Source organism: Giraffa tippelskirchi, chromosome 12 (assembly GCF_054371585.1).
Source record: "Giraffa tippelskirchi isolate mGirTip1 chromosome 12, T2T-mGirTip1v1.2.pri, whole genome shotgun sequence".
In the NCBI taxonomy this organism is placed as follows: Eukaryota; Metazoa; Chordata; class Mammalia; order Artiodactyla; family Giraffidae; genus Giraffa; species Giraffa tippelskirchi.
Window position 1 is genome coordinate 45,975,309 of NC_137286.1, and position 12,996 is coordinate 45,988,304.

Here is a 12,996-nt window from a genome sequence, read left to right on the forward strand (position 1 = left end):
TGAAGCACAGGCTCTAGGAGCTTGGGCTTTCAGTAGTTGCGGCACGCAGGCTCAGCAGTTGCAGTTCCCAGGCTCTAGAGCACAGGCTCAGTAGTTGTGGGCACACGGGCTTAGCTTTAGCTGCTCCATGGCATATGGGATCTTTTCCGATCAGGGATCAAACCCATGTTTCCTGCATTGGCAGGTGGATTCTTTACCACTGAGCCACCTGGGAAGCCCCAATATTGACTTTCATTAATAAGATTTTTCATATCCTAGGGTTCATGTCCAATTATGGCAACTATTTCACTCACTTCCGGGCTCCCGTGTCCATGATGATATAATACCATGTAGTGAGTATCACAGTAACTTCTGAATAATTCTTTCACACTCTAGTAAACTAATTTGGGATTGATGAGCAGGGAAGGAAGTAGGGCAGGGGAGATTAGGTATTAACTGCTTTACCACCAAGAGCTAAATTACAGTCACTAAGGAAATAATGAAAATAGCATAACTTTCAAAATGTATAATTTCTATTTCATTATCTTTCATTATCTAATATCATCTGATTTAACAGTAGGAGAAAGTTATGGTGACGTTAGTTGAATTAGTTCATACAAGCAGCAGGTCTGAAAAAGCCTAATTCTCCCTAAGTGTGCTGGTATTTCCTTAATAGTGAAAAAGGTTTGCTTTTTTTCTCCCTGTTAATTTACCAGAGCTTCAGATTATTTTTCAAATGAAATCAATCATGACAGACACAGAGAAAGCCTAACCTAATTTCTTCCCACTTCTTTCTCCCAGAGGTACCCAAGTGTTTGACTAGGCTTTTATTTATTTTCATTATTGCTTTTTTAATTTTTGGTGTGCTCTCGACTTCGTGTCTCATCTAACTAGTTTTTACTTGTTCTTCAGAAGATGCTTTAAGTCTGTAAATTTTCCTTTACATATAAATTTAGCTGCATCACACCAGTTTGCTGTTTTTCTTTTTTATTGAGATTTAATACTAAGTATTTTCTGACATCTATGAGAGTATTTTATTTTTGTAATTAACCTCTAAATTTTTAATTCTGGTAAAATACACGACATAAACTTATCATCTTAATCCTTTTTAATCACCACCTAGATCAGTGGTATTAAGGATACTCCTAACGTGCTTCCATCAACTCCATCCAGCTCCAGAATTCACCTTGTAAAACTGAAACTCTGTACCCAGTAAACAACATTCTCCATTTATAACTAGTTTTTAATATCATTCTCCATTTGTAACTAGTTTTTAATATTACTGGACTATACTCAGGCAATGTGGCTTTGTTAAAAACAACAACAAACTCACATGCAGACAACTGAGAGCTGATTTCGATTATCAAAACCCAGGGAAATAAATAAATTTTACCAAAATGACTCCATCAAACTTGAACTGGCTCCACTGAGGTTAGAGCAAGGAAACCACTTCTCCACAACAGCCGAAGTCCAGGGAGCACTGCGGCCAAGCTCCTGCTGGGCCCATTCTGGGACAGGCAGGGCTATAGAAACGAGCAGAGATGGAACAGAAGAGGCATTAGAAGAAAGCAGAGACCCCCAAGCGCTTGCTCCTCCTCTCGACTGACTGTGTTCTTCCAGAGGAATTTCAAAGCAGCAGCATTAATGACGCTCCTTCAACTGCATGACCAACTCCAACAGGCCTTTGTTGTCTATGAACAATGTGCAAACACAAGCTTCCTCACTGTTCCTCACACACACTGGACACACAAGCCTCAGCACTGACTTTTGCCACTATTACCTCCTTCACCACCTTTGCTCAGATACCACTTTTTCAACAAGGCCTGTTAAAAACTGTAACTCTCCCATCCCTTAAGATTCCCCATTCCTTTTTCTCTGCTTTATTACTACAGCAGTTAACTCTTTCAAACACACTACATAATTTCCTTATTGAGTTTACTGCCTTGTCTCCCCTGACTAGGTAAGCTTCATGAGAACAGAGACCTTTATTTTGTTCTCTGATGTTCTCCTAGCACCTGGAGCTAGGTGCCTGACATACAGCAGGCACTCAATAAATATCTACTGAGTAGATAAAGAAGAATGGAATGGAATGGAAGAAATATTAAATTGATTCTATTTATATCTATTTGGCATAAATAAGGTTTTTACCCTATCGGTAACAATGCAATGAAGTAGAAGGTAGACAGAACCCTAAGATTTACACGCACTTTATTAAACATATTAAAAACTAGTTTTCCTCTTATACTTTCAATTTCAAACAGGTTTCACAGAGCCGTTGGCCTCCTCAGAAGTGCTTCAGGATTTCTATAAATAATGATTTAAAACTGCCAGAAATACTGTAGTTGACTTTTACCTGTTCTATAATGGGTACTAAGTTCTACTAAGAGCATATTGAAAAAAAGGTTATGATGCTAGAAACGATGGTGAACCACTGACCTGGAGTAGGGTAGTTACTGGTTCAGAAGCTTACCTGAGGTAGCAGGAACTTCAAGAGAACTGTCGATCTGTTTCAGTACACCATCCACAACCTCAGAAAAAAGGGAAGCTGAATCCTGGGGGCTCTCTGCCACAACCGTCTGGAGAAGATGTCTTTGAGATTCAGTCTCCCTGGTGTGGAACAAGGTGAGAATTGTAGCACTGATGGAGAAGGGAGAAATAACTCCAGTGATGGGGGGCCAGCCTTCGCCAGGGTCCACGCTGGCAACCTACATGAGAAGTTCTAATTAGTTGAGAATACTGTTGACATGTGTCTAAAGAAGCATGTGGTTTAGTAAAAGGATGACAGTGTCATCCAATGATTAACATAAAGGAGAAAACTGAAAGGGGCTTGGGGGATACTGGTGTTGGAGCTGAACTTACTGATCCTATAATCCCAATCCCTCAATTCACAGACAAAAATCTAAGTTACCAGGAGTATTTACTAAGCACTTACTATGTACTTACTGCAACTCACAGAATCCTCATAACCACTGAAGTAAAAATGATTATCGGGACTTCCCTGGTGGTCTAGTGGTTAAGGCTCCAAGCCTCTACTGAAGGCGGCCTGGGTTCCATCCCCAGGTGGGGAATTAAGATCCCACATGCTCCAGTGTGGCCAAAAAAAAAAAACTTATGCCCATTTTATAGAGGAGGAATTGAGGTTGAAGAATAAGCAACCTGTCACCCAGTTAATAAGAGGCAGAAGTCTAGTGTGTTTGAATTCAAAATTCATGCTCTTAACCAGGAATCAGTTCTATCACTTGAGGGGATTTATTCAGATCATATCCGCTCGGGCAGCTGAGCGGAGACCTAATCCAGGTCACCTGACTCTCTGACCCCAGTGCCCTGTTGGAGCACACAACTCTTAGAACAACACCTGTCCAAAAGACTACCCAGTTTTTCTCTGGAATGTTTCACAATGGAATCCAGAAGATAGAAACCTTCTGAGCTTAGAAAGGCACAAGATGAAGTAAAGTAAGGAATTTGCTGGAGTTAAAAAATTCCATCACCTTTCTATCAAATCTGCGTATACATGAATTCCTCTTCAGAAGACATTAAGAAGTTTGTATAACTACTGGACACTATTATATCTAATTTTATAATGTAGAGTTTTTTAAAATATGAATTTGTTATGTAAAAGTAATAAATACATAATATGATGTATTAAAAACAATGAGAAACCACCTATCATTTCACTTCCCTAATGTAATTATTCCATCTGGCCCACCACCTTTTCCCTATGTGAATATCAGTTCAGTCGCTCAGTCGTGTCCAACTCTTTGCAACCCCATGAATCGCAGCACGCCAGGCCTCCCTGTCCATCACCAACTCCCGGAGTCTCCCCAAAACCATGTCCATCGAGTCGGTGATGCCATCCAACCATCTCATCCTCTGTCGTCCCCTTCTCCTCCTGCCCCCAATCCTTCCCAGCATCAGGGTCTTTTCCAATGAGTCAACTCTTCACATGAGGTGGCCAAAGTATCGGAGTTTCAGCTTCAACATCAGTCCTTCCAATGAACACCCAGAACTGATCTCCTTTAGGATGGATTGATTGGATCTCCTTGCAGTCCAAGGGACTCTCAAGAGTCTTCTCCAACACCACACTTCAAAAGCATCAATTCTGTGGCGCTCAGCTTTCTTCACCGTCCAACTCTCACATCCATACATGACCACTGGAAAAACCATAGCCTTGACTAGACGGACCTTTGTTAGCAAAGTAATGTCTCTGCTTTTCAGTATGCTATCTAGGTTGGTCATAACCTTCCTTCCAAGGAGTAAGCGTCTTTTAATTTCATGGCTGCAATCACCATCAGCAGTGATTTTGGAGCCCAACAAAATTAAGTCTGACACTGTTTCCACTGTTTCCCCATCTATTTCCCGTGAAGTGATAGGACCAGATGCCATGATCTTAGTTTTCTGAACGTTGAGCTTTAAGCCAACTTTTTCACTCTCCTCTTTCACTTTCATCAAGAGGCTCTTTAGTTCTTCTTCACTTTCTGCCATAAGGGTGATGTCATCTGCATATCGGAGGTTATTGATATTTTTCCCGGCAATCTTGATTCCAGCTTGTGTTTCTTCCAGCCCAGCGTTTCTCATGACATACTCTGCATATAAGTTAAATAAGCTGGGTGACAATATACAGCCTTGACATACTCCTTTTCCTATTTGGAACCAGTCTGTTGTTCCATGTCCAGTTCTAACTGTTGCTTCCTGACCTGCATACAGGTTTCTCAAGAGATAGGTCAGATGGTCTGGTATTCCCATCTCTTTAAGGATTTTCCAGTTTATTGTGAGCCACACAGTCAAAGGCTTTGGCATAGTTGATAAAGCAGAAATAGATGTTTTTCTGGAACTCTCTTGCTTTTTCGATGATCCAGCGGATGTTGGCAATTTGATCTCTGGTTCCTCTGCCTTTTCTAAAACCAGCTTGAACATCTGGAAGTTCACGGTTCACGTCTTGCTGAAGCCTGGCTTGGAGAATTTTGAGCATTACTTTACTAGCGTATGAGATGAATGCAATTGTGCAGTAGTTTGAGCATTCTTTGGCATTGCCTTTCTTTGGGATTGGAATGAAAACTGACCTTTTCCAGTCCTGTGGCCACTGCTGAGTTACAGCATATAGAACTGCATGTAACCTTGAATCCAATAATTTAGTTTAATTGGATGCAAGGTTACATGCAGTTCTATATGCTGTTTCTTTAATAATAAGCACTGTCATGACTATATTAATTGCAAAACCAGCATCTGTTTCATTGAGACTGTATTACATAGGGGGCTCCCTGGCATTTTATAAATGCACTTATTTCACTTTACTCGTGTTATTAGACCAGAATAACTTACCACCTGGAAGATACCTACCAGATGTAACTCTTCAGCAGTCAGCATGTTTACCAGCTGCTGAAATAACATCCTCTGAGTTGATCTGTCCCCATCGGGACTTTGAAGCATCCAGCTCTCGGTGCCCAAAGTGCCACTTGTTGGGAGGGACCACTGGGTCACTGTGCCTTTTAGAAAAATTCTGACTGGTTTCTGAAAATGTCTCTGATGCATGGCCAAGGGCTCTAGGGTGACCATCCATGTTTCCTGAAGCTCTTGGCCTGTGAGGAATAAAGGATATTGAAATTCTAATAAAAGAAGTAGTTTCTAAAAAGAGATTCAAGGTTAAGAAGAAAAAAATTACACTGCCAGCTGAGGTACCAGTATTATCACTTAGTTCACACTTCAACCCCCACTCTATCGTCAACAGGCTATCATAGTAAGTTCTATAAGGAAAAGCTGTATGTGACAGGAATTATAAGGATGTGATTGATGTCAGAACTCCTCAATAATTATGACTTAGAAATAAGTATTCAAGCAATACACACACACAAAATCTGCTTTTTAAATCCATAAAATACAGCACATTCCATCTTATGAGGTTGAATTCTAAAGACTATGTAGGACAAACCTGCTTAAATAATACTCTTGAAATTTCCTTAAATTGCCCATCATGTAAAATATAGTTTATGTATATCTCTATATAATACTGCTTGAATATATAATGATTCAGAAATTAAGATTCAGTATATAGCAAATCATATGATAAAGCAAATTTATGAAGATTCCAGTATGCTGGCTCTTTATGGTAATAAACATCATTTTCTACTTCAATTGACTAATTTGTTATGTCTTCTTAGTCATTCATTGATTTTCTAGGGTCTTCAATTTATCAATCTTATCTATGAGACAGTGAAAACTTACCACCCATTCGCTTGGGCACCTGACAACTCTGCAAAAAGTTGGAAAACTCTTTAAAATCACTCAGTTGTCCTTTTTGCATGGGCTTACAGTGTACCACGGAATCAAGATTTCTGGGAGAAATATTAATAACCTCAGATATGCAGATGACACCATCCTTATGGCAGAAAGCAAAGAAGAACTAAAGAGCCTCTTGATGAAAGTGAAAGAGGAGAGTGAAAAAGTTGGCTTAAAGCTCAACGTTCAGAAAACTAAGATCATGGCATCTGGTCCTATCACTTCATTGGAAATAGATGGGGAAACAGTGGAAACAGTGTCAGACTTTATTTTGTTGGGCTCCAAAATCACTGCTGATGGTGATTGCAGCCATGAAATTAAAAGACGTTTACTCCTTGGAAGGAAGGTTATGACCAACCTAGATAGCATACTGAAAAGCAGAGACATTACTCTGCCAACAAAGGTCCGTCTAGTCAAGGCTATGGTTTTTCCAGTGGTCATGTATGGATGTGAGAGTTGGACGGTGAAGAAAGCTGAGCGCCACAGAATTGATGCTTTTGAAGTGTGGTGTTGGAGAAGACTCTTGAGAGTCCCTTGGACTGCAAGGAGATCCAACCAGTCCATCCTAAGGGAGATCAGTCCTGGGTGTTCATTGGAAGGACTGATGTTGAAGCTGAAACTCCGATACTTTGGCCACCTCATGTGAAGAGTTGACTCATTGGAAAAGACCCCGATTCTGGGAAGGATTGGGGGCAGGAGGAGAAGGGGACGACAGAGGATGAGCTGGCTGGATGGCATCACCGACTCGATGGACATGGTTTTGGGGAGACTCCGGGAGTTGGTGATGGACAGGGAGGCCTGGCGTGCTGCGATTCATGGGGTCACAAAGAGTCGGACACGACTGAGCGACTGAACTGAACTGAACAGTGTACCAGACTTCAGTCCTTTCCTGTGGAATCTCTGATTTGGCTTAGAAATCTTTTAATTACAAGCATTAACGGAGGGCCTAGGCTGCCAGAAATTCTAAATTCTAAAGAATTCATGGGCCTGCCTTGAAGAAATGAATGACACCCAGACCAATCACTCCATCCGCACACTACCCCTGCCTGCCCCAAATAGTATTTGCTTACCTTCGACAGGGAAAAATAATGTTCCTTCCATCCGTGGAAATGAGGCTTCATACTCAAGAGAATTATAGAGCAAACAGTTTAAAGTGGAATCAGTTGGCAGAGTTGAAATCCACGAAGAGAGGTGAGGTTCCCTTGACAGCTTTCTTTCACCACTGAGCAGTCTTTCCCCAGCCTTGGTAAAATCCTGGCTGAAACTTTCAAATGGCAAGACGGTGCCTCCTACACGGTAGAGCAGTTCACATACTGTCCAGTAGCCAAGGTGGTCTGGGGATTCCCACAGCTAAAATAAAAATTACAAAGAATGTTGGGTTATTGTAAATTAGGTATTCATTATGGTGCTGGAGAAGACTCTTGAGAGTCCCTTGGACAGCAAGGAGATCAAACCAATTTTCTAAAGGAAATCAGCCCTGAATATTCATTGGAAGGACTGATGCTGTAGCTGAAACTCCAATACTTTGGTCATCTGATGGGAAGAGCCGACTCACTGGAAAAAAAACCCTGATGTGGGAAAGATTGGAGGCAGGAGGAGAAGGGGGCAACAGAGGATGAGATGGTTGGATGGCATCACCAACTCAATGGATGTGAGTTTGAGCAAGCTCTGGGAGATGGTGGAGGACAGGGAAGCCTGGCATGCTGCAGTCCATGGGGTCACAAAGAGTCAGACACGACTGAGTCACTGAAAAACAAAAGGCATTCATAAAAGTAAGGGAAATCAGGAGAAAGTAGATACGTACATTAAAGAATCAAATTATATAATTCATGTATTGGTTGAACCAAACATAAATAATGGCCAGCATCCCATTACCATGGCTTCTTCTGTGGCTCAGATGGTAAAGAATCTGCCTGCAATGCAGGAGACCCAAGTTTGCTCCCTGGGTTGGGAAGATGCCCTGGAGAAGGAAATGGCAACACACTCCAGTATTCTTGGCTAGAGAATCTCATGGACAGAGGAGCCTGGCAGGCTATAGTCCATGGGAGTCGCAAAGAATTGGACATGACTGAGCAACTAACACACACACATCTCATTAGTACACAGCCCAGGAATAACTGCTGTATAATAGGCCTTTAAGAAAGCACCTATTCAGTGAAAACAGCACTTCAGTTCTATCTTCTGTCAAGGAATAGAAGTGATGCAAATCACTAGGGATAAACCATAAAATGTTAGAAGGGATATAAAACCATTACACATTAATAAAAGAGAACAATCATGTCCTCCACCACACAACCACAGTCAAGTGTCACCAGAGTGAGGCAGGAGCATCTCCCTTAGAGGGTTACCATCCACAGGTCTGCGTGGAGAACAAACAGATCTTCTCAGTTCTATTTTCAGTGTTTTCACTAAAGTCTGGGACTCTTACTACAGCCTACAGAGTCTGTACTCTGCCTCCAATCTTTCCTCCTTTGATTTAAGAAGTATTCTAGAAACTACAGACTCGATCATGCTACTTCTGTGAAAACTCATACGGGCTTCCCACTGCCCTATGGTAACAGTGATAGAGCCCTTTAAACCCAGCTCTAAACAACCTTTGCAAAGACACTATCCTTCCCTCACTCGTCCCTATGTTCCAGGCACACTGAACCATTTGCTGTTTCCTGAACATGCCATATTTTATAACGCTTCCATGTTTTCACTGGTTCTGTTTGCTGTGTCTTCCCCTTCCATTTTCACCAACTGGATGATATTATACTTCATTATCTAGCTCAAACCCCGCTGTCCCAATAAAAGTCATTCCTTACTCCATCACACATAGCTGACTCTTCATCCAACCTTCTTTTAACAAACTTTTATTGAGCCACCATTATATGCCACTGAGACAGGCTGGGACCTGGGACCCTTTACTGGAATGAGTGCACCTGGGCAGATGAATTCAGAGAAACCATGAGGGACTAAAAGGAGCTGTATGCAGCCAGGGCAACTATGAACAATACAATACAAAATGGCCACAAATCAACTGCCATTTCTGAGGTACTAAGAGCAAAAGCAGGGTACTGAGCATGATCCTGCACACAGCACCACCTGCGGGGGTGGGGTGCGCAGTTCACCTAAAGTATACCTCCACCCATCTGCTCCCATGGCACCCTGTGTAAGAAACCAGATCCCTGCCTGTCTCCTAAGGGCACTTGTTTTTTGTTCTTGCTCCCTCAAGCAGTACGAGTTCCAACAAAACCTAGACTGAATTTCTCATCTGGCCTCTCACCAATTTCTGTTGATTACAGAGTCCAAGGACCCAGGTCAATAACACCACGAATTAGCAAAACATAGTCCCTCTCTTTGCTGATCTTAAAGCCAAGCGTGGGGTGAGTAAAACAGCAATACCATGTAATATTTAACTCAGAACCACAATATACCGTACAATATTCAGGCACTATGGGGTTTCCCAGGTGGCAAGAATCCGCTGCCTGCCAATGCAGGAGATGCAGGTTCAATTCCTGGGTCAGGAAGATCCCCTGGAGGGGGAAATGGCAACCCACTCCAGTATTCTTGCATGGAGAATCCCATGGACAGAGGAGGCTGGCAGGCTACAGTTCATGGGGTCGCAAAGAGTCAGAAACAACTTAGCACACACATTGTTACATGAAGGAGCACCTACCCTGGAATACAATGGTCATGCTGATTTGCCTGCTCCGCAGGTGAGCTAACAACTGTAAACCATAAACTGCTATGTGAACGTGAAAAATTAGAACCAGAAGGGCCTTCCAGGTCATCTCCAAACTTTCCATTATATCAAAGTTCAAAGAGGGGCATAAGGGCACCCAGGTTCACAGCAAGCCAACGACAGTCCAGTCCAAGAACCCAGGACTCTCCTGACAGCGCTCTTAACATAGGGATCGTGGCCCTGATGGACTTGGACGAATCGACTGAATGGTTTAGGATCAGTAGTTAAAGAAAAAAAAAACATGAAAGGAAATAATCAGAGCACAACAGAACATATCACGTATAGTGAAGATAAGCAATGTGCTGCAAATGTTTTGCTTTGGTTATGCCTGTCGCTTGGAAAATACTGCGATAGATTAATCAATTGTTATTTAATCTTACCACCAAGGCAGCCACACCTGTGCTCACTGGCTAAGGGGGAGAGTGGTAAGCTAGTTCAGGTATCAGATTCTGATTAGGATTTTCTGCCAAAGGGAAACAAAAAATGTGTTGAAACTGTATCAACCAGAAGACCAGCCAGGAAAAAAAAAAATTTCTTAGCAAATGAAAACTTTCTTAGGAAGTAAAACTTTAAAAAGGAGCTGAGAAGGGACATTAGCTTTGCTTTAAAATATATGTACATGGGGCCTTCCCTGGTGGTACAGTGGGTAAGACTCCACACTTCCAGTGCAGGGAGCCTAGGCTTGATCCTTGGTCAGGGAACTAGACCCCACAGGCCACAACTAAGACCACGTGCAGCCAAATACATAGAGAAATACTAAAAACATACATATATATGTACATGACTAAAAAAAAAAAACCACGACCAGTATATATATAGAATATGGCAATGTTTTTATTTTTATGCATATTAGGGACTAAGTAACAGACAAGTCCTAGTGGCAGTTTCAGACTTAGGAATTTATAAATGTGCACAAGACTATAAGCTCCAAGACAGCAGGGACTACATCTGTCTGGTTCACTAATTGTGCCCCCAGTATTCAGCATATCAGCATATGGTGGTGGTATGGTTTAGTCACCGAGTTGTATCCGACTCTTCTGACCCTGTGGACTGTAGCCCACCAGGCTCCTGTGTCCAGCATGGTATGTGTTGAGTAAATCAGAAGCATAAAGTTGAAAATGTGAGAAGGGTCGCTCATGTTCCCTTCTAACTGATGTCTTTGCAAGAGTTCTGTGTGCTTGGATTCCCTTCTCCCTGAGTCTGTTTCTCCCAGTTCTACTCCCCAGACTGTAAACTCCACAAGGCAGGCCCTGGAATTTTTCTTCTTTCTACTCTCTTTGTGAGAGCTCCCCAAGGACAGAACGCAAGTCTCCCTTTCACCTCTGCAGTATGGCGAAGCAGAGGCTTCTGAATACGAAAAATTAGATCTACCCTAGAAAAAAAATTCCAGAAAAGCTTACGATTGTTTGCTGGGCTTTTTCTCACGGGAAACATCACAAATGTAAGAAGGCTCAGAGAAGATCCACCTCTGCAGGTGATGGGATGTGAAACCTGGAAAAATCTGTACATAGATGCTGTCAACCTACTTAGTTTAATATCATTCTGAAACGAGAAAAAGAATCTTCAAGCCCTTTCTGCTAAGACATCTTTCTAGCCAACATCTGATATAACACAATTCCAGAATAGAGAGTCTCTGATGTGATTAGTATCAATTATCCCAAATCGAGCACTAATGTGTTGTGTACTGTGTCCAACACTTAATTTGCTGCCTTCACAAACACTTTTAGGATTCCATCTTCTCCATCAACGTTTACCAGCCCCTTAAGCACTTTTGCCTTTTCCTTTTCTGACAAACCACTGCTGCCTTATTTGGCATTTGCTACGTCTTTCTTGGGCTTTGTATGTAAAAGTAATTCGGAAATTTTAACCCACTATATCATTATTTGTGTTAAGTATCTCCTCATTTCCCATTTGCAGCCTTGCACTTCTACCTCAGTGACATGTTTCCAAGACGCAATCGCATCTTTCATCTGGTTAAGCCACTTTCCCAATCAGAACAAAATCTGAATTTATTACCTTGGCCCTACAGATAGGCCTCTGCCACCTTCTAACTTCCTCTCCTCTGGTGCTTGCCCCTTGCCTACTAGGTTTCAGCATTCCTTGTTTCTAAAACAAAAGAGGCTCGTTTTCCACTCAGACCTTTACACTGGAATGTTCTCTTTGCCAGGAATGTTTTTTCCCAACATCACATTCCTCTTCACCATTCCATTCTCTGTTCAAAAAGGTCTTCCCTGACTACTAACCTATGTACCACTGCCTCCAGCTTCTACCTCCTCTGCCCCACCCTCAGCCCCTTACTCAGCTTTATTCTCTTGAGAGCATAATTTGAAATCCTATCACTTACTTGCTCATCAGTTAACCTTCCCTGTGTAATATTTCTTCTCCCAGAAGGTAAACTCAACTTGGCTGACCACCACCTGCCCAGCAGCTAAAACAATGTAGTGGGTACACAACGTAGTGACTCCTCAAATTAAATTATTAATTGACAACGTGAAGTGATCGGAAGAAAATGATGGACATATAAATATATACTTATCACAGCACTTAACTACAACAGGGGGTTCACTGCCTCACCAAAAATTCAAATTAGCCATTTAGGACTGTAAGTAGGTAAGAATTTGTTCATTTGACCAACAAATATTTCCTGAACACCTCTAACACAGGAGACCTGCCTCTGAGGTTATTTTTAAACCTGATGGAAGGCGGGTGACTGCACACCTGGAAGATATAATGGAGAAAGGGTAAGTGCCACAAAAGTGTTTGGAAATTCAGAAGTTGAGATTGAGTAAACTGCCATGTGGCAAAGGCCCTAAAGAATGAAAAAATGAAAACTGTTAGTCACTCAGTCGTGTCCACCTTTTTGCCACCCCATAGACAGTTGCCCACCAGGCTCCTCTGTCCATCAGATTCTCCAGGCAAGAATACTTAAGTGGGTTACTATTTCCTTCTCCAGGGGATCTCCCGCATTGCAGTGAGGTTCTTTACCATCTGAGCCATCAGGGATTTAAACTGGCACA

General features: G+C 42.0%; 1 protein-coding gene across 3 annotated transcripts in view; it reads right to left on the reverse strand.

The window, feature by feature from the left end:
- TICRR (TOPBP1 interacting checkpoint and replication regulator) overlaps positions 1–12,996 on the reverse strand; it is a 46,299-nt gene that overhangs the window by 32,089 nt on the left and 1,214 nt on the right. For 2 of the 3 annotated variants that reach the window (XM_081547145.1, XM_081547146.1), the window contains exons 2-5: positions 7,323–7,602; positions 5,317–5,555; positions 2,450–2,684; positions 1,373–1,502 (exon numbers count right to left, since the gene is read on the reverse strand). In XM_081547145.1, coding sequence (XP_081403271.1) covers positions 1,373–1,502; positions 2,450–2,684; positions 5,317–5,555; positions 7,323–7,602 — 884 coding nt within the window. Of the gene's footprint in view, positions 1–1,372; positions 1,503–2,449; positions 2,685–5,316; positions 5,556–5,905; positions 5,909–7,322; positions 7,603–12,996 lie in introns of all 3 variants that reach the window. The other variant, XM_081547147.1, reaches the window with a different exon arrangement.